This window comes from Panulirus ornatus, chromosome 72 (genome assembly GCF_036320965.1).
Source record: "Panulirus ornatus isolate Po-2019 chromosome 72, ASM3632096v1, whole genome shotgun sequence".
NCBI classification, from domain to species: Eukaryota; Metazoa; Arthropoda; class Malacostraca; order Decapoda; family Palinuridae; genus Panulirus; species Panulirus ornatus.
The window spans coordinates 10,588,676-10,612,517 of record NC_092295.1 but is presented as its reverse complement, the minus strand read 5'-3'; the positions used below and the strand labels follow the sequence as shown (position 1 = coordinate 10,612,517).

General features: G+C 40.5%; 1 protein-coding gene across 1 annotated transcript in view; it reads left to right on the top strand.

The window, feature by feature from the left end:
* The window catches only part of LOC139748055 (dynein axonemal intermediate chain 1-like), a 553,383-nt gene that overhangs the window by 218,812 nt on the left and 310,729 nt on the right, over window positions 1-23,842 (top strand). The window contains exon 3 of the mRNA XM_071660634.1: window positions 23,067-23,219. Coding sequence (XP_071516735.1) covers window positions 23,067-23,219 — 153 coding nt within the window. The remainder of the gene's footprint in view (window positions 1-23,066; window positions 23,220-23,842) is intronic.

Sequence of the window (23,842 nt, the reverse complement as noted above, 5' to 3'; positions counted from 1 at the left end):
AAACCACTAACACACTCATTCAGCTGCTCCCAAAACACTTGCCTCTCATGATCTTTCTTTTCATGCCCGGGTGCATATGCACCAATAATCACCCACCTCTCTCCATCAACTTTCAGTTTTACCCATATTAATCGAGAATTTTCTTTCTTACATTCTCTCACATACTCCCACAACTCCTGTTTCAGGAGTATTGCTACTCCTTCCCTTGCTCTTGTCCTCTCACTAACCCCTGACTTTACTCCCCAGACATTCCCAAACCACTCTTCCTCTTTACCCTTGAGCTTCGTTTCACTCAGAGCCAAAACATCCAGGTTCCTTTCCTCAAACATACTACCTATCTCTCTTTTTTTCATATCTTGGTTACATCCACACACATTTAGGCACCCCACTCTGAGCCTTCGAGGAGGATGAGCACTCCCCGCGTGACTCCTTCTTCTGTTTCCCATTTTAGAAAGTTAATACAAGGAGGGGAGGATTTCTGGCCCCCCGCTCCCGATATATATATATCTATCTATCTATCTATCTATCTATATATATATATATATATATATATATATATATATATATATATATATATATATATATATAGAGAGAGAGAGAGAGAGAGAGAGAGAGATAGGTAGTATGTTTGAGGAAAGGAACCTGGATGTTTTGGCTCCGAGTGAAGCGAAGCTCAAGGGTAAAGGGGAAGAGTGGTTTGGGAATGTCTGGGGAGTAAAGTCAGGGGTTAGTGAGAGGACAAGAGCAAGGGAAGGAGTAGCAATACTCCTGAAACAGGAGTTGTGGGAGTATGTGATAGAGTGTAAGAAAGTAAATTCTCGATTAATATGGGTAAAACTGAAAGTTGATGGAGAGAGGTGGGTGATTATTGGTGCATATGCACCTGAGCATGAGAAGAAAGATCAAGAGAGGCAAGTGTTTTGGGAGCAGCTGAATGAGTGTGTTAGTGGTTTTGGTGCACGAGACCGGGTCATAGTGATGGGTGATTTGAATGCAAAGGTGAGTAATGTGGCAGTTGAGGGAATAATTGGTATACATGGGGTGTTCAGTGTTGTAAATGGAAATGGTGAAGAGCTTGTAGATTTATGTGCTGAAAAAGGACTGATGATTGGGAATACCTGGTTTAAAAAGCGAGATATACATAAGTATACTTATGTAAGTAGGAGAGATGGCCAGAGAGCGTTATTGGATTACGTGTTAATTGACAGGCGTGCGAAAGAGAGACTTTTGGATGTTAATGTGCTGAGAGGTGCAACTGGAGGGATGTCTGATCATTATCTTGTAGAGGCTAAGGTGAAGATTTGTATGGGTTTTCAGAAAAGAAGAGTGAATGTTGGGGTGAAGAGGGTGGTAAGAGTAAGTGAGCTTGAGAAGGAGACCTGTGTGAGGAAGTACCAGGAGAGACTGAGTACAGAATGGAAAAAGGTGAGAACAATGGAAGTAAGGGGAGTGGGGGAGGAATGGGATGTATTTAGGGAATCAGTGATGGATTGCGCAAAAGATGCTTGTGGCATGAGAAGAGTGGGAGGTGGGTTGATTAGAAAGGGTAGTGAGTGGTGGGATGAAGAAGTAAGAGTATTAGTGAAAGAGAAGAGAGAGGCATTTGGACGATTTTTGCAGGGAAAAAATGCAATTGAGTGGGAGATGTATAAAAGAAAGAGACAGGAGGTCAAGAGAAAGGTGCAAGAGGTGAAAAAAAGGGCAAATGAGAGTTGGGGTGAGAGAGTATCATTAAATTTTAGGGAGAATAAAAAGATGTTCTGGAAGGAGGTAAATAAAGTGCGTAAGACAAGGGAGCAAATGGGAACTTCAGTGAAGGGCGCAAATGGGGAGGTGAAAACAAGTAGTGGTGATGCGAGAAGGAGATGGAGTGAGTATTTTGAAGGTTTGTTGAATGTGTTTGATGATAGAGTGGCAGATATAATGTGTTTTGGTCGACGTGGTGTGCAAAGTGAGAGGGTTAGGGAAAATGATTTGGTAAATAGAGAAGAGGTAGTGAAAGCTTTGCGGAAGATGAAAGCCGGCAAGGCAGCAGGTTTGGATGGTATTGCAGTGGAATTTATTAAAAAAGGGGGTGACTGTATTGTTGACTGGTTGGTAAGGTTATTTAATGTATGTATGACTCATGGTGAGGTGCCTGAGGATTGGCGGAATGCGTGCATAGTGCCATTGTACAAAGGCAAAGGGGATAATAGTGAGTGCTCAAATTACAGAGGTATAAGTTTGTTGAGTATTCCTGGTAAATTATATGGGAGGGTATTGGTTGAGAGGGTGAAGGCATGTACAGAGCATCAGATTGGGGAAGAGCAGTGTGGTTTCAGAAGTGGTAGAGGATGTGTGGATCAGGTGTTTGCTTTGAAGAATGTATGTGAGAAATACTTAGAAAAGCAAATGGATTTGTATGTAGCATTTATGGATCTGGAGAAGGCATATGATAGAGTTGATAGAGATGCTCTGTGGAAGGTATTAAGAATATATGGTGTGGGAGGAAAGTTGTTAGAAGCAGTGAAAAGTTTTTATCGAGGATGTAAGGCATGTGTACGTGTAGGAAGAGAGGAAAGTGATTGGTTCTCAGTGAATGTAGGTTTGCGGCAGGGGCGTGTGATGTCTCCATGGTTGTTTAATTTGTTTATGGATGGGGTTGTTAGGGAGGTAAATGCAAGAGTTTTGGAAAGAGGGGCAAGTATGAAGTCTGTTGGGGATGAGAGAGCTTGGGAAGTGAGTCAGTTGTTGTTCGCTGATGATACAGCGCTGGTGGCTGATTCATGTGAGAAACTGCAGAAGCTGGTGACTGAGTTTGGTAAAGTGTGTGGAAGAAGAAAGTTAAGAGTAAATGTGAATAAGAGCAAGGTTATTAGGTACAGTAGGGTTGAGGGTCAAGTCAATTGGGATGTGAGTTTGAATGGAGAAAAACTGGAGGAAGTGAAGTGTTTTAGATATCTGGGAGTGGATCTGGCAGCGGATGGAACCATGGAAGCGGAAGTGGATCATAGGGTGGGGGAGGGGGCGAAAATCCTGGGGGCCTTGAAGAATGTGTGGAAGTCGAGAACATTATCTCGGAAAGCAAAAATGGGTATGTTTGAAGGAATAGTGGTTCCAACAATGTTGTATGGTTGCGAGGCGTGGGCTATGGATAGAGTTGTGCGCAGGAGGATGGATGTGCTGGAAATGAGATGTTTGAGGACAATGTGTGGTGTGAGGTGGTTTGATCGAGTGAGTAACGTAAGGGTAAGAGAGATGTGTGGAAATAAAAAGAGCGTGGTTGAGAGAGCAGAAGAGGGTGTTTTGAAGTGGTTTGGGCACATGGAGAGGATGAGTGAGGAAAGATTGACCAAGAGGATATATGTGTCGGAGGTGGAGGGAATAAGGAGAAGAGGGAGACCAAATTGGAGGTGGAAAGATGGAGTGAAAAAGATTTTGTGTGATCGGGGCCTGAGCATGCAGGAGGGTGGAAGGAGGGCAATGAATAGAGTGAATTGGATCGATGTGGTATACCGGGGTTGACGTGCTGTCAGTGGATTGAATCAAGGCATGTGAATCGTCTGGGGTAAACCATGGAAAGCTGTGTAGGTATGTATATTTGCGTGTGTGGACGTATGTATATACATGTGTATGGGGGGGGGGGCTGGGCCATTTCTTTCTTCTGTTTCCTTGCGCTACCTCGCAAACGCGGGAGACAGCGACAAAGTATAATAAAAAAAAATAAAAATATATATATATATATATATATATATATATATATATATATATATATATATATATATATATATATATATATATAGTGAATGTTGTGGTGAAGAGGGTGGTGAGAGTAAGTGAGCTTGGGAAGGAGACTTGTGTGAGGAAGTACCAGGAGAGACTGAGTACAGAATGGAAAAAGGTGAGAACAATGGAAGTAAGGGGAGTGGGGGAGTAATGGGATGTATTTAGGGAATCAGTAATGGATTGCGCAAAAGATGCTTGTGGCATGAGAAGAGTGGGAGGTGGGATGATTAGAAAGTGTAGTGAGTGGTGGGATGAAGAAGTAAGATTTTTAGTGAAAGAGAAGAGAGAGTCATTTGGACGATTTTTGCAGGGAAAAAATGTAGTTGAGTGGGAGATGTATAAAAGAAAGAGACAGGAGGTCAAGAGAAAGGTGCAAGAGGTGAAAAAGAGGGCAAATGAGAGTTGGGGTGAGAGAGTATCATTAAATTTTAGGGAGAGTAAAAAGATGTTCTGGAAGGAGGTAAATAAAGTTCGTAAGACAAGGAAGCAATTGGGAACTTCAGTGAAGGGCGCAAATTGGGAGGTGATAACAAGTAGTGGTGATGCGAGAAGGAGCTGGAGTGAGTATTTTGAAAGTTTGTTGAATGTGTTTGATGATAGAGTGGCAGATATAGGGTGTTTTGGTCGAGGTGGTGTGGAAAGTGAGAGGGTTAGGGAAAATGATTTGGTAAACAGAGAAGAGGTAGTAAAAGATTTGTGGAAGATGAAAGCCGGCAAGGCAGCAGGTTTGGATGGTATTGCAGTGGAATTTATTAAAAAAGGGGGTGACTGTATTGTTGACTGGTTGGTAAGGTTATTTAATGTATGTATGACTCACGGTGAGGTGCCTGAGGATTGGCGGAATGCGTGCATAGTGCCATTGTACAAAGGCAAAGGGGATAAGAGTGAGTGCTCAAATTACAGAGGTATAAGTTTGTTGAGTATTCCTGGTAAATTATATGGTAGGGTATTGATTGAGAGGGTGAAGGTATGTACAGAGCATCAGATTGGGGAAGAGCAGTGTGCTTTCAGAAGTGGTAGAGGATGTGTGGATCAGGTGTTTGCTTTGAAGAATGTATGTGAGAAATACTTAGAAAAGCAAATGGATTTGTATGTAGCATTTATGGATATGGAGAAGGCATATGATAGAGTTCATAGAGATGCTCTGTGGAAGGTATTAAGAATATATGGTGTGGGAGGCAAGTTGTTAGAACCAGTAAAAAGTTTTTATCGAGGATGTAAGGTATGTGTACGTGTAGGAAGAGAGGAAAGTGATTGGTTCTCATTGAATGTAGGTTTGCGGCAGGGGTGTGTGATGTGTCCATGGTTGTTTAATTTGTTTATGGATGGGGTTGTTAGGGAGGTAAATGCAAGAGTTTTTTTTAAATAGGGGCAAGTATGAAGTCAGTTAGGGATGAGAGAGCTTGTGAAGTGAGTCAGTTGTTGTTCGCTGATGATACAACGCTGGTGGCTGATTCATGTGAAAAACTGCAGAAGCTGGTGACTGAGTTTGGTAAAGTGTGTGAAAGAAGAAAGTTAAGAGTAAATGTGAGTAAGAGCAAGGTTATTAGGTACAGTAGGGTTGAGGGTCAAGTCAATTGGGAGGTAAGTTTGAATGGACAAAAACTGGAGGAAGTAAAGTGTTTTAGTTATCTGGGAGTGGATCTGGCAGCGGATGGAACCATGGAAGCGGAAGTGGATCATAGGGTGGGGGATGGGGCAAAAATCCTGGGAGCTTTGAAGAATGTGTGGAAGTCGAGAACATTTTCTCGGAAAGCAAAAATGGGTATGTTTGAAGGAATAGTGGTTCCAACAATGTTGTATGGTTGCGAGGCGTGGGCTATGGATGGAGTTGTGCGCAGGAGGATGGATGTGCTGGAAATGAGATGTTTGAGGACAATATGTGGTGTGAGGTGGTTTGATCGAGTAAGTAACGTAAGTGTAAGAGAGATGTGTGGAAATAAAAAGAGCGTGGTTGAGAGAGCAGAAGAGGGTGCTTTGGAATGGTTTGGGCACAGGGAGAGAATGAGTTAGGAAAGATTAACCAAGAGGATATATGTGTTGGAGGTGGAAGGAACGACGAGAAGTGGGAGACCAAATTGGAGGTGGAAAGATGGAGTGAAAAAGATTTTGTGTGATCATGCAGGAGGGTGAAAGGAGGGCAAGGAATAGAGTGAATTGGATCGATGTGATATACCGGGGTTGACGTGCTGTCAGCGGATTAAATCAGGGCATGTGAAGCGTCTGGGGTAAACCATGGAAAGCTGTGTAGGTATGTATATTTGCGTGTGTGGACGTATGTATATACATGTGTATGGGGGTGGGTTGGGCCATTTCTTTCGTCTGTTTCCTTGCGCTACCTCGCAAACGCGGGAGACAGCGGCAAAATATATATATATATATATATATATATATATATATATATATATATATATATATATATATATATATTTATATATATATATATATATATATATATATATATATATATATATATATATATATGTATATATATATATGTATATATATATATGTATATATATATATATGTATATATATATATATATATATATATATATATATATATATATATATATATATATATATATATATATATATATATATATATATATATATATATATATATATATATATATATATATATATATATATATATATATATATATATATATATATATATATATATATATATATATATATATATATATATATATATATATATATATATATATATATATATATATATATATATATATATATATATATATATATATATATATATATATATATATATATATATAGATATATATATATATATATATATATATATATATATATATATATGTATATATATATATATATATATATCTTTCTTTCAAACTATTCGCCATTTCCCGCATTTGCGAGGTAGCGTTAAGAACAGAGGACTGAGCCTTTGAGGGACTACCCTCACCTGGCCCAATTCTCTGTTCCTTCTTTTGGAAAATTAAAAAAAAAACGAGAGGGGAGGATTTCCAGCCCCCCGCTCCCTCCCCTTTTAGTCGCCTTCTACGACACGCAGGGAATACGTGGGAAGTATTCTTGCTCCCCAGGGATATATATATATATATATATATATATATATATATATATATATATATATATATATATATATATATATATATATATATATATATATATATATATATATATATATGTATATATACTCTTGGTCAATCTTTCCTCACTCATTCTCTACATGTGACCAAACCATTTCAAAACACCCTCTTCTGCTCTCCCAACCACACTCTTTTTATTACCACACATCTCTCTTACCCTTTCATTAATCACTCAATCAAACCACCTCACACCGCATATTGTCCTCAAATATCTCATTTCCAGCACATCTACCCTCCTCCTTACAACTCTATCCATAGCCCACGCCTCGCAACCATATAACATTGTTGGAATCACCTTTTCTTCAAATATACCCATTTTTGCTTTCCGAGATAATATTCTCGACTTCCACACATTATTTAACGCTCCCAGAACTTTTTCTCTCCCCCCCAACCTATGATCCACTTCCGTTTCCATGGTTCCATCCACTGCCAAATCCACTCCCATATATCTAAAACACTTCATTCCTCCCGTTTTTTTCCATTCAAAGCTGCCTCCCAATTGACTTGACCTTCAACCCTACTGTACTTAATAACCTTGCTCTTATTCACATTTACTCCTAGCTATCTTCTTTCACACACTTTACCAAACTCAGTCACCAGCTTCTGCCGTTTCTCACGCGAATCTGCCACCAGCGCTCTATCATCAGCGAACAACAACTGACTCACGTCCCAGGCTCTCTAATCCACAACACACTGCATACTTGCCCTAATTTCCAAAACTCTTGCATTTACCTCCCTAACAGCCCGATCCATAAACAAATTAAACAACCCTGGAGACATCACACACCCCTGCCGCAAACCTACATTCACTTAGAACCAATCACTTTCCTCTCTTCCTACACGTACACATGCCTTACATTCTCGACCTTCCGTAGAGTATCTCTTTCATCTCTATCATATGCCTTCTCCAGACCCATAAATGCTACATACAAATCTATTGGCTTTTCTAAGTATTTTTCACATAAATGACTTCAAAGCAAACACCTGATCCACATATCCTTTACCACTTCTCAAACCACACAGCTCTTCCCCAATCTGATGCTCTGTACATGCCTTCACCCTCTCACTCAATACCCTACCATATAATTTACCAGGAATACTCAACAACCTTATACTTCTGTAATTTGAAAACTCCTTTTTATCCACTTTGTCTTTGTATAATGGCACTATGGAAGCATTCCGCTAATCCTCAGACACCTCACCATGAGTTATATATACATTAAATAACCTTACCAACAAGTCAACAACCCAGTCACCCCCTTTTTTGATAAATTCCACTGCACTACCATCCAAACCCGCTGCCTTGCCGGCTTTCATCTTCCGCAAAGCTTTTACTACCTCTTCTCTGTTTACCAAATCATTCTCGCTAACCCTCTCACTTAGCACACCACCTCGACCAAAACACCCTATATCTGCCACTCTATCATCAAACACATTCAACAAACCTTCAAAATATTCACTCCATCTCCTTCTCAAATCACCACTACTTGTTAGCACTTCTCCATTAGCCCCCTTCATTGAAGTTCTCCTTTGTTGCCTTGTCTTACGCACTATATTTACCTCCTTCCAAAACATCTTTTTATTCTCCCTAAAATTTAATGATACTCTCTCACCCCAACTCTCATTTGCCCTCTTTTTGACCTCTTGCACCGTTCTCTTGTCCTCCTGCTTCTTTGTTTTATACATCTCCCAGTCATTTGCATTATTTCCTTGCAAAAATCGTCCAAATGCCTCTCTCTTCTCTTTCACTAACAATCTTACCTCTTGATCCCATCACTCACCACCCTTTCCCACTCTTCTCATATCACATTCAACTTTTGCCCAAGTCATCACTGCTTCCCTAAATACATCCCGTTCCTCACCCACTCCCCTTACGCCCTTTGTTTTCACCTTTTTCCATTCTGTACTCAGTTTCTCCTGGTACATCCTCACACAAGTCTCCTTCCCAAGCTCACTCACTCTCACTGATCTTTTCACTCCAACATTCTCTCTTCCTTTCTGAAAACTTCTACATATCTTTACCTTTGCCTCCACAAGATAATGATCAGACATCCCTCCAGTTGCCCCTCTCGGCACATTAACATCCAAAAGTGTCCTCCTTCGCGTGCCTATCAATTAACACGTAATTCAGTAATCCAATTTGGTCTCGCACTTTTCGTTCCCTCCACCTCTAACACATATCCTGTTCGTCAATCTTTCCTCACTCATTTAGTCCATGTGACAAAACCATTTCAAAACACCTTCTTCTGCTCTCTCAATCACATTCTTTTTTTTACCACACAATTCTCTTATCTTTTCATTATTTACTCGATCAAACCACCTCACACCACATATTGTCCTCAAACATCTCATTTCCAGTACATGTACCCTTCTTCGCACAACTCTATCTATAGCCTACGCCTTGCAACCATTTAACATTGTTGGAACCACTATTCCTTGAAACATACCCATTTTTGCTTCCAAGAGAAAGTTCTCGACTTAGATACATTTTTCGACGGTCCCAGGACTTTTGCCCTCTCCCCCACCCAATGATTCACTTCCGCTTTCCATAGTTTCATCCGCTGCCAAATCCACTCCCAGATATCTAAAACCCCTCACTTCCTCTAGTTTTATTTTTCCATTCAAACTTACCTCCCAACTGAAGTGTCCTTCAGCACTATTTTACCTAACAACCTTGCTCTTATTCACATTTACTCTCAGCTTTCTTTTCTCATACACTTTAGTGATCTCAGTCACCAGCTTCTGCAGTTTCTGAACCGAATCAGCCACCAGCGTCGTGTCATCAGCGAATAACAAGTGACTCACTTCCCAAGCTCTCTTATCCATAACAGACTGCATACTTGCCCCTCTTTCCAAAACTCTTGCATTCACCTCTCTAACAACCCCATCCATAATCAAATTAAATGGCCATGGAGACATCACGCACCTTTGCAGCACCAACATTCACTGAGAACCAATCACTTTCCTCTCTTCCTTCTCGTAAACATGCCTTACATCCTCGATAAAAACTTTTCACTGCTTCTAACAACTAGTCTCCCACACCATATATTCATAATACCTTCCACAGAGCATCTCTATCAGCTCTATCATATGCCTTCTCCAGATCCATAAATGCTACCTACAAATCCATTTGCTTTTCTTAATATTTCTCACATACATTCTTCAAAGCAAACACCTGATGCACACCTCCTCTACCACTTCTGAAGCCAAACTAGTCTTCCCCAATCTGATGCTCTGTACATGTCTTCACCCTCTCAGTCCATACCCTTCCATATAATTTCCCAGGAATTCTCAACAAACTTATACCTCTGTAATTTGAGTACTCACTTTTATTCCCGTTGCCTTTGAAAAATGGCACTATGCAAGCATTCCTCCAATCATCAGGCACCTCACCATGAGTCATACATACCTCAAATAATCTTACCAACCAGTCAACAATACAGTCACCTCATTTTTAATAAATTTCACTGTAATATCATCCAAACCTGCTGCCTTACCGGCTTTCATTTTCCGGAAAGATTTTACTACCTCTTCTCTGTTTACCAAATCATTCTCCGTAACCATCTCACTTTGAACACCACCTCGACCACAACACCAACATCTGTCACTTTATCATCAAACACATTCAACAAACCTTCAAAATACTCACTCCATCCCTTTCTCACATCACCACTACTTGTTATCAACTCCCCATTAGCCTCGTTCACTGATGTTTTCATTTGTTCCCTTGTCTTACGCACTTTATCTACCTCCTTCCAGAACATCTTTTTATTCTCCCTAAAATTTAATGATACTCTTTCACCCCAACTCTCATTTGACCTCTTTTTCACTTCTTGCACCCTTCTGTTGCCCTCTTGCCTCTTTCTTTTATACATCTACAAGTCATTTGCATTATTTCCCTGGAAAAATCGTCCAAATGCTTCTCTCTTCTCTTTCACCAATAATATTACTTCTTTATCCCACCACTCACTACCCTTTCTAATCTGCCCACCTCCCACGCTTCTCATGCCAGAAGCATATCTTGCGCAAGCCATCATTGCTTCCCTGAATACATCCCATTCCTCCCCCTATTCCCATACGTCTTTTTGTCTCACCTTTTTCCATTCTGTTCTTAGTCTCTCCTGGTACTTCCTCACGCAAGTCTCTTTCCCAAGCTCACTTACTCTCAACAATATCTTCACCCCAACATTTTCTCTTTTTTTCTGAAAACTTCTAGAAATCTTCAACTTCGCCTCCACAAGATAATGATCAGACATCCCTCCAGCTGCACCTCTCAGCACATTAACATCGAAAAGTCTCTCTTTCGCGCGCCTATCGATTAACACATATCTAATAACGCTTTCTGGCCATCTCTCCTTCTTACTTATGTATACTTATGCATTATCTCTCTTTTTAAACTAGGTATTCCCAATCACCAGTTCTTTATCAGCACATAAATCTACAAGCTCTTCACCATTTCCATTTACAACTCTGAACACCCCATGTACACCAATTATTCCCGCAACTGCCATATCACCCACCTTTTCATTCAAATTACCCATCACTATAATCCGGTCTCATGCATCAAAACTAGTAACATACTCACTCAGCTGCTCCCAAAATTCTTAGCTGTCATGATCTTTCCTTCTCATGCCCAGGTACATATGCACCAATAATCACCCATCTCTCTCCATCCACTTTCAGTTTTACCCATATGAATCTATAGCTTACTTTCTTACACTCTATCACATACGCCCACCACTCCTGTTTCAGGAGTAGTGCTACTCCTTCCCTTGCTCTTGTCCTCTCACTAACCTCTAACTTTACTCCCAAGACATTCGCAAAGCACTCTTCCCCTTTACACTTGAGCTTTGTTTCACTCAGAGCCAAAACATCCAGGTTCCTTTCCTCAAACATACTGCATATCTCTCCTTTTTTTCTCATATTGGCTACATCCACACACATTTCGACACTGCTCGCGTGACTCCTCTGTTTAAAATACAAGGAGGGGAGGGTTTCTAGTCCTGCACTCCCGTCCCCGTTTAGTCGCCTTGTACGACACGTGAGGAGTGCGTGGGAAGTATTTCCCCCCCCCCCCTATCCTCTTTCTCCACTATGATGTATATATATATATATATATATCTATATATATATATATATATATATATATATATCTTTCTTTTCTTTCATACTATTCGCCATTTCCCGCATTAGCGAGGTAGCGTTGAGAACAGAGGACTGGGCCCTTGAGGGAATATCCTCACCTGGGCCCCTTCTCTGTTCCCTCTTTTGGAAAATTAAAAAAAAAAGTGAGAGGGGAGGATTTCCAGCCCCCCGCTCCCTCCCCTTTTAGTCGCCTTCTACGACACGCAGGGAATACGTGGGAAGTATTCTTTCTCCCCTATCCCCAGGGATATATATATATATATATATATATATATATATATATATATATATATATATTTTTTTTTTTTTGCTTTGTCGCTGTCTTCCGCGTTTGCGAGGTAGCGCAAGGAAACAGACGAAAGAAATGGCCCAACCCACCCCCATACACATGTATATACATACGTCCACACACGCAAATATACATACCTACACAGCTTTCCATGGTTTACCCAGACGCTTCACATGCCCTGATTCAATCCACTGACAGCACGTCAACCCCGGTACACCACATCGCTCCAATTCACTCTATTCCTTGCCCTCCTTTCACCCTCCTGCATGTTCAGGCCCCGATCACACAAAATCTTTTTCACTCCATCTTTCCACCTCCAATTTGGTCTCCCTCTTCTCCTCGTTCCCTCCACCTCCGACACATATATCCTCTTGGGCAATCTTTCCTCACTCATTCTCTCCATGTGACCAAACCATTCCAAAACACCCTCTTCTGCTCTCTCAACCACGCTCTTTTTATTTCCACACATCTCTCTTACCCTTACGTTACTTACTCGATCAAACCACCTCACACCACACATTGTCCTCAAACATCTCATTTGCAGCACATCCATCCTCCTGCGCACAACTCTATCCATAGTCCACGCCTCGCAACCATACAACATTGTTGGAACCACTATTCCTTCAAACATACCCATTTTTGCTTTCCGAGATATATATATATATATATATATATATATATATATATATATATATATATATATATATATATATATATATATATATATATATATATATATATTATTTTTTTTTTTATTATACTTTGTCGCTTTCTCCCGCGTTTGCGAGGTAGCGCAAGGAAACAGACGAAAGAAATGGCCCAACCCCCCCCATACACATGTATATACATACGTCCACACACGCAAATATACATACCTACACAGCTTTCCATGGTTTACCCCAGACGCTTCACATGCCCTGCTTCAATCCACTGACAGCACGTCAACCCCGATATACCACATCGCTCCAATTCACTCTATTCCTTGCCCTCCTTTCACCCTCCTGCATGTTCAGGCCCCGATCACACAAAATCTTTTTCACTCCATCTTTCCACCTCCAATTTGGTCTCCCTCTTCTCCTTGTTCCCTCCACCTCCGACACATATATCCTCTTGGACAATCTTTCCTCACTCATCCTCTCCATGTGCCCAAACCACTTTAAAACACCCTCTTCTGCTCTCTCAACCACGCTCTTTTTATTTCCACACATCTCTCTTACCCTTACGTTACTCACTCGATCAAACCACCTCACACCACACATTGTCCTCAAACATCTCATTTCCAGCACATCCATCCTCCTGCGCACAACTCTATCCATAGCCCACGCCTCGCAACCATACAACATTGTTGGAACCACTATTCCTTCAAACATACCCATTTTTGCTTTCCGAGATAATGTTCTCGACTTCCACACATTCTTCAAGGCCCCCAGGATTTTCGCCCCCTCCCCCACCCTATGATCCACTTCCGATTCCATGGTTCCATCCGCTGCCAGATCCACTCCCAGATATCTAAAACACTTCACTTCCTCCAGTTTTTCTCCATTCAAACTCACCTCCCAATTGACTTGACCCTCAACCCTACTGTACCTAATAACCTTGCTCTTATTCACATTTACTCTTAACTTTCTTCTTCCACACACTTTTCCAAACTCAGTCACCAGCTTCTGCAATTTCTCACATGAATCAGCCACCAGCGCTGTATCATCAGCGAACAACAACTGACTCACTTCCCAAGCTCTCTCATCCCCAACAGACTTCATACTTGCCCCTCTGTCCAAAACTCTTGCACTTACCTCCCTAACAACCCCATCCATAAACAAATTAAACAACCATGGAGACATCACACACCCCTGCCACAAACCTACATTCACTGAGAACCAATCACTTTCCTCTCTTCCTACACGTACACATGCCTTACATCCTCGATAAAAACTTTTCACTGCTTCTAACAACTTTCCTCCCACACCATATATTCTTAATACCTTCCACAGAGCATCTCTATCAACTCTATCATATGCCTTCTCCAGATCCATAAATGCTACATACAAATCCATTTGCTTTTCTAAGTATTTCTCACATACATTCTTCAAAGCAAACACCTGATCCACACATCCTCTACCACTTCTGAAACCACACTGCTCTTCCCCAATCTGATGCTCTGTACATGCCTTCACCCACTCAATCAATACCCTCCCATATAATTTACCAGGAATACTCAACAAACTTATACCTCTGTAATTTGATGGAGAGAGGTGGGTGATTATTGGTGCATATGCACCTGGGCATGAGAAGAAAGATCAAGAGAGGCAATTGTTTTGGGAGCAGCTGAATGAGTGTGTTAGTGGTTTTGATGCACGAGACCGGGTCATAGTGATGGGTGATTTGAATGCAAAGGTGAGTAATGTGGCAGTTGAGGGAATAATTGGTATACATGGGGTGTTCAGTGTTGTAAATGGAAATGGTGAAGAGCTTGTAGATTTATGTGCTGAAAAAGGACTGGTGATTGGGAATACCTGGTTTAAAAAGCGAGATATACATAAGTATACTTATGTAAGTAGGAGAGATGGCCAGAGAGCGTTATTGGATTACGTGTTAATTGACAGGCGTGCGAAAGAGAGACTTTTGGATGTTAATGTGCTGAGAGGTGCAACTGGAGGGATGTCTGATCATTATCTTGTGGAGGCTAAGGTGAAGATTTGTATGGGTTTTCAGAAAAGAAGAGTGAATGTTGGGGTGAAGAGGGTGGTGAGAGTAAGTGAGCTTGAGAAGGAGACCTGTGTGAGGAAGTACCAGGAGAGACTGAGTACAGAATGGAAAAAGGTGAGAACAATGGAAGTAAGGGGAGTGGGGGAGGAATGGGATGTATTTAGGGAATCAGTGATGGATATATATATATATATATATATATATATATATATATATATATATATATATATATATATATATATATATATATATATATATATATTATCCATGGGGATAGGGGAGAAAGAATACTTCCCACGTATTCCCTTTGTGTCGTAGAAGGCGACTAAAAGGCAAGGGAGCGGGGGGCTGGAAATACTCCCCTGTCGGTATTTTTTTTTTTAATTTTCCAAAAGAAGGAACAGAGAAGGTGGCCAGGTGAAGATATTCCCCTGAAAGGCTCAGTCTTCTGTTCTTAACGCTACCTCGCTAACGCGGGAAATGGCGAATAGTTTGGAAAAATATATATATATATATATATATATATATATATATATATATATATATATATATATATATATATATATATATATATATATATATATATATATATATTATCCCTGGGGATGGGGGATTAAGAATACTTTCCACGTATTCCCTGCGTGTCGTAGAAGGCGACTAAAAGGGGAGGGAGCGGGGGGCTGGAAATCCTCCCCTCTCGTTTTTTTTTTCTTAATTTTCCAACAGAAGGGACAGAGGGGGCCAGGTGAGGATATTCCAAAAATGGCCCAGTTCTCTGCTCATAACGTTACCTCGCTAACGCGGGAAATGGTGAATAGTTTAGAAGAAAAGAAAAAGATATATATATATATATATATATATATATATATATATATATATATATATATATATATATATATATATATATATATATATATATTTTTATCTTATTTATTTTGCTTTGTCACTGTCTCCCGCGTTTGCGAGGTATCGCAAGGAAACAGACGAAAGAAATGGCCCAACCCACCCCCATACACATGTATATATATATATATATATATATATATATATATATATATATATATATATATATATATATATATATATATATATATATATATATATATATTATTTTTCTTTTTTTTTTGCTGCTGTCTCCCGCGTTTGCGAGGTAGCGCAAGGAAACAGACAAAAGAAATGGCCCAAACCACCCCCATACACACGTATATACATACGTCCACACACGCAAATATACATACCTACATAGCTTTCCATGGTTTACCCCAGACGCTTCACATGCCCTGATTCAATCCACTGACAGCACGTCAACCCCGGTATACCACATCGATCCAATTCACTCTATTCCTTGCCCTCCTTTCACCCTCCTGCATATTCAGGCCCCGATCACACAAAATCTTTTTCACTCCGTCTTTCCTCCTCCAATTTGGTCTCTCACTTCTCCTCGTTCCCTTCACCTCCGACACATATATCCTCTTGGTCAATCTTTCCTCACTCATTCTCTCCATGTGCCCAAACCATTTCAAAACACCCTCTTTTGCTCTCTCAACCACGCTCTTTTTATTTCCACACATCTCTGTTACCCTTACGTTACTTACTCGATCAAACCACCTCACACCACACATTGTCCTCAAACATCTCATTTCCAGCACATCCACCCTCCTGCGCACAATTCTATCCATAGCCCACGCCTCGCAACCATACAACATTGCTGGAACCACCATTCTTTCAAACATACCCATTTTTGCTTTCCGAGATAATGTTCTCGACTTCCGCACATTCTCTAAGGCTCCCAGGATTTTCGCTTCCTCCTCCACCCTATGATCCACTTCCGCTTCCATGGTTCCATCCGCTGCCAGATCCACTCTCAGATATCTAAAACACTTTACTTCCTCCAGTTTCTCTCCATTCATATATATTTTTTTTTTTTTTTGCCGCCGTCTCCCGCGTTTGCAAGGTAGCGCAAGGAAACAGACGAAAGAAATGGCCCAACCCACCCCCATACACATGTATATACATACGTCCACACACGCAAATATACATACCTACACAGCTTTCCATGGTTTACCCCAGACGTTTCACATGCCCTGATTCAATCCACTGACAGCACGTCAACCTCGGTATACCACATCGATCCAATTCACTCTATTCCTTGCCCTCCTTTCACCGTCCTGCATGTTCAGGCCCCGATCACACAAAATCTTTTTCACTCCGTCTTTCCACCTCCAATTTGGTCTCCCTCTTCTCCTCGTTCCCTCCACCTCCGACACATATATCCTCTTGGTCAATCTTTCCTCACTCATTCTCTCCATGTGCCCAAACCATTTCAAAACACCCTCTTCTGCTCTCTCAACCACGCTCTTTTTATTTCCACACATCTCTCTTACCCTTACGTTACTTACTCGATCAAACCACCTCACACCACACATTGTCCTCAAACATCTCATTTCCAGCACATCCATCCTCCTGCGCCCAACTCTATCCATAGCCCACGCCTCGCAACCATACAACATTGTTGGAACCACTATTCCTTCAAACATACCCATTTTTGCCATCCGAGATAATGTTCTCGACTTCCACACATTCTTCAAGGCCCCCAGAATTTTCGCCCCCTCCACCACCCTAAGATCTACTTCCGCTTCCATGGTTCCATCCGCTGCCAGGTCCACTCCCAGATATCTAAAACACTTCACTTCCTCCAGTTTTTCTCCATTCAAACTCACCTCCCAATTGACTTGACCCTCAACCCTACTGTACCTAATAACCTTGCTCTTATTCACATTTACTCTTAACTTTCTTCTTCCACACACTTTACCAAACTCAGTCACCAGCTTCTGCAGTTTCTCACATGAATCAGCCACCAGCGCTGTATCATCAGCGAACAACAACTGACTCACTTTCCAAGCTCTCTCATCCCCAACAGACTTCATACTTGCCCCTCTTTCCAAAACTCTTGCATTTACCTCCCTAACAACCCCATCCATAAACAAATTAAACAACCATGGAGACATCACACACCCCTGCCGCAAACCTACATTCACTGAGAACCAATCACTTTCCTGTCTTCCTACACGTACACATGCCTTACATCCTCGATAAAAACTTTTCACTGCTTCTATCAACTTTCCTCCCACACCATATATTCTTAATACCTTCCACAGAGCATCTCTATCAACTCTATCATATGCCTTCTCCAGATCCATAAATGCTACATACAAATCTATTTGCTTTTCTAAGTATATATATATATATATATATATATATATATATATATATATATATATATATATATATATATATATATATATATATATATATATATATGTATATATATATATACATATATATATATATATATATATATATATATATATATATATATATATATATATATATATATATATATATATATATATATATATATATATATATATATATATCAGGAGAGACTGTGTACAGAATGGAAAAAGGTGAGAACAATGGAAGTAAGGGGAGTGGGGGAGGAATGGGATGTATTTAGGGAATCAGTGATGGATTGCGCAAAAGATGCTTGTGGCATGAGAAGAGTGGGAGGTGGGCTGTTTAGAAAGGGTAGTGAGTGGTGGGATGAAGAAGTAAGAGTATTAGTGAAAGAGAAGAGAGAGGCATTTGGACGATTTTTGCAGGGAAAAAATGCAATTGAGTGGGAGAAGTATAAAAGAAAGAGACAGGAGGTCAAGAGAAAGGTGCAAGAGGTGAAAAAAAGGGCAAATGAGAGTTGGGGTGAGAGACTATCAGTAAATTTTAGGGAGAATAAAAAGATGTTCTGGAAGGAGGTAAATAGGGTGCGTAAGACAAGGGAGCAAATGGGAACTTCAGTGAAGGGCGTAAATGGGGAGGTGATAACAAGTAGTGGTGATGTGAGAAGGAGATGGAATGAGTATTTTGAAGGTTTGTTGAATGTGTCTGATGACAGAGTGGCAGATATAGGGTGTTTGGGTCGAGGTGGTGTGCAAAGTGAGAGGGTTAGGGAAAATGATTTGGTAAACAGAGAAGAGGTAGTAAAAGCTTTGCGGAAGATGAAAGCCGGCAAGGCAGCAGGTTTGGATGGTATTGCAGTGGAATTTATTAAAAAAGGGGGTGACTGTATTGTTGACTGGTTGGTAAGGTTATTTAATGTATGTATGACTCATGGTGAGGTGCCTGAGGATTGGCGGAATGCTTGCATAGTGCCATTGTACAAAGGCAAAGGGGATAAGAGTGAGTGCTCAAATTACAGAGGTATAAGTTTGTTGAGTATTCCTGGTAAATTATATGGGAGGGTATTGATTGAGAGGGTGAAGGCATGTACAGAGCATCAGATTGGGGAAGAGCAGTGTGGTTTCAGAAGTGGTAGAGGATGTGTGGATCAGGTGTTTGCTTTGAAGAATGTATGTGAGAAATACTTAGAAAAGCAAATGGATTTGTATGTAGCATTTATGGATCTGGAGAAGGGATATGATAGAGTTGATAGAGATGCTCTGTGGAAGGTATTAAGAATATATGGTGTGGGAGGAAAGTTGTTAGAAGCAGTGAAAAGTTTTTATCGAGGATGTAAGGCATGTGTACGTGTAGGAAGAGAGGAAAGTGATTGGTTCTCAGTGAATGTAGGTTTGCGGCAGGGGTGTGTGATGTCTCCATGGTTGTTTAATTTGTTTATGGATGGGGTTGTTAGGGAGGTAAATGCAAGAGTTTTGGAAAGAGGGGCAAGTATGAAGTCTGTTGGGGATGAGAGAGCTTGGGAAGTGAGTCAGTTGTTGTTCGCTGATGATACAGCGCTGGTGGCGGATTCATGTGAGAAACTGCAGAAGCTGGTGACGGAGTTTGGTAAAGTGTGTGGAAGAAGAAAGTTAAGAGTAAATGTCAATAAGAGCAAGGTTATTAGGTACAGTAGGGTTGAGGGTCAAGTCAATTGGGAGGTGAGTTTGAATGGTGAGAGGCTGGAGGAAGTGAAGTGTTTTAGATATCTGGGAGTGGATCTGTCAGCGGATGGAACCATGGAAGCGGAAGTGGATCATAGGGTGGGGGAGGGGGCGAAAATTTTGGGAGCCTTGAAAAATGTGTGGAAGTCGAGAACATTATCCCGGAAAGCAAAAATGGGTATGTTTGAAGGAATAGTAGTTCCAACAATGTTGTATGGTTGCGAGGCGTGGGCTATGGATAGAGTTGTGCGTAGGAGGATGGATGTGCTGGAAATGAGATGTTTGAGGACAATGTGTGGTGTGAGGTGGTTTGATCGAGTAAGTAACGTAAGGGTAAGAGAGATGTGTGGAAATAAAAAGAGCGTGGTTGAGAGAGCAGAAGAGGGTGTTTTGAAGTGGTTTGGGCACATGGAGAGAATGAGTGAGGAAAGATTGACCAAGAGGATATATGTGTCGGAGGTGGAGGGAACGAGGAGAAGAGGGAGACCAAATTGGAGGTGGAAAGATGGAGTGAAAAGGATTTTGTGTGATCGGGGCCTGAACATGCAGGAGGGTGAAAGGAGGGCAAGGAATAGAGTGAATTGGAGCGATGTGGTATACAGGGGTTGACGTGCTGTCAGTGGATTGAATCAAGGCATGTGAAGCGTCTGGGGTAAACCATGGAAAGCTGTGTAGGTATGTATATTTGCGTGTGTGGACGTGTGTATGTACATGTGTATGGGGGGGGGTTGGGCCATTTCTTTCGTCTGTTTCCTTGCGCTACCTCGCAAACGCGGGAGACAGCGACAAAGTATAAAAAAAAAAAAAAAAAAAAAATATATATATATATATATATATATATATATATATATACATAGATATATATATATATATATATATATATATATATATATATATATATATATATATATATATATATATATATATATATATATATATATATATTTTCTTTCTTTTTCTTTTAAACTATTCGCCATTTCCCGCGTTAGCGAGGTAGCGTTAAGAACAGAGGACTGGGCCTTTGTGGAATATCCTCACCTGGCCCCCCTCTGTTCCTTCTTTTGGAAAATTAAAAAAAAACGAAAGGGGAGGATTTCCAGCCTCCCACTCCCTCCCCTTTTAGTCGCCTTCTACGACACGCAGGGAATACGTGGGAAGTATTCTTAATCCCCCATCCCCAGGGATAATATATATATATATATATATATATATATATATATATATATATATATATATATATATATATATATATATATATATATATATATCTGTCTGGCAACCAGGTAATGTAACTCTTAAACCATGATGAGCTTAGAACTGCATTTTCTGATGTGACCATCGCTGGCTCACGCATTTCGTGATGCCTCACGTACCCTCTGAGGTGGAAATACTATCGCTCACGCTAAGGACAAGGATGTAAGGGTTTTTAATGGACTTCTCTTCCCAAGTCACACAGTATATGCATATCAAACATTCAATGTGCAGATGATACTTGGTGTAAACAATGTACCGTTATACCCCGTGAATCGAACCAGGTCCCTGTGTGTGGCAGGTGGGTATCTTACCACTTGGTCATGATGAGCTTGAAATAGTATCTCCGCCGGAACCATACGCTCATTCAAGGGTCTCGTGTTGTGTCACGCATCCTTACGAGACGGAAATAATCCCTGACTTCAGGCAGACAGTGTCGAATAAATCTTTTATTTCTATCATCACTAGGTCTATACAGGAGAGTTTGTCGTTAGTTGAAACAATCCAGGTGCGTTGCGTAAGGTTAGAGCGTATTTAACATTACAGTAACAGGATCGAAAGCCACATAATGGAAGGGAAAGTGGGATACTTTGGTTAGCTCAATAATGGATTAAGTATTCCAGGTGTCTATGTAATGATGATAGCAGGGATGCAAGACGATAGAAGGAAGGGAAACAGGATGGTTTGGACATTTTCATGAATGAAAATAAGATGACAAGTCTCTAGAAGTTTGGGATTTTGGTGTGTACCCAAGAATGGTTGAAGATGTGCGTGAATGCTTGGACTATCAATGAGCCGATGTGTTTTATGAGGCAGTCTGATATATAGTCGGTCTTGCTGCAGAACAGTTCTTTATTTCTAACTGAGTGTGATCGTCAGTGGGAGTAGATAGTGGATGAACAGCTCTGTCGCAGTAGATTTTGTGTGGTTTGTTCATAACTGATTTCTTGATGGTCGCGGTTGGTTTGCAATTAATCTTTGATTAATGTTCCATTAGTATGTTAGTGTGTTCTTTGAGAGTAGAGATGCTTGAAAGAAGTGATGCTATTGGTTTGATTTAGAAGTGCATCATGTGTGGGGCTCGGGATGGCGTGGCAAGTGTGAATTCTTTTATGTTTTGTGTGTGTGTATGAAAATTACAACCAATGAAGTCTGATCGTCCATCTGAAGAGTTTGATTAGATTTTCTGGGAATGAATATGGTTGGGATCTGGATACATTCAACAACATTCTTGAAGCAAAGTGGTTGATGGTAGGTTGATCAAGAAAGTGTAGGGGGTCAGTTAGTGGAAACTGTACTCGATGAAGGGAAAGGATGATAGACGAATTTTCAGAGGACATCCAAGCGTATCTTTAGAGAGAAAGACAAGAGGAAATGATCTTCCGAAATAAATGAATTTCACTTAATCGTGTCTGTCCCACCAAGAGTGTTTTTCTAGCTTCTCGGAAGTAATGTACAGTAAGAGTGAGAGCAAGCAATTGAGGGAGGCTAGCATTACAGGGATGTAAAATGGTACAGAGATGAGTAAAAACATGAGAGTGAATGAAATTATGAGTCGAAGATTGCTAATAACGCAAGACGACTAGAGACAAAATATAGTAGAAAGAAATCGAAAGTCTTCATATTCTCAAGTCTCTTATCCTCACTCCAGATGATTTCTCCTGACGCTTCAAACAACCCAGTACCTCACACTCCCCCAGCACTTCCATTACCATTTCCAAAGGACAATTTTCATGAACTTCACCTCCTTACCCATTCAGCCGCTGTGACAAGATAAGCTAGTTCCTCAGCACTCATTTCTTTTCCATCTTGCAGGAAGACGACGCAGCCAGTGCTTATAAGGCTCAGGATGCTGGTGCGACTGTCAAGGATCCTGGGAAAGGATGTACCGGCAGCGAAAGGCAGACCTAGAGTCATAGATACCCGGGCCAGACCCGCCAAGGGACGCCAAGTCAGAATATTTAGGAAGTAAGTTTCCACCATCACCATCATTCCTGACATGACAGAATGACCGAAAGTATGCATATAACTCACAAAATGGTGGTTTCCCGTTTTCCTTTTACCCCGCCACATATATATTATAGAACACTCATATTCTCATGTTAATTAACAGAGTGCGAGCAACTGAATGCAATGATCACGGCCATAGTAAATTTGTATCTATATTTCTATCTATCTATCTGTTTATATATATATATATATATATATATATATATATATATATATATATATATATATATATATATGTGTGTGTATATATATATATATATATATATATATATATATATATATATATATATATATATATATATATATATATTTTTTTTTTTTTTATACTTTGTCGTTGTCTCCCGCGTTTGCGAGGTAGCGCAAGGAAACAGACGAAAGAAATGGCCCAACCCCCCCCCTATACACATGTACATACACACGTCCACACACGCAATATACATACCTACACAGCTTTCCATGGTTTACCCCAGACGCTTCACATGCCTTGATTCAATCCACTGACAGCACGTCAACCCCTGTATACCACATCGCTCCAATTCACTCTATTCCTTGCCCTCCTTTCACCCTCCTGCATGTTCAGG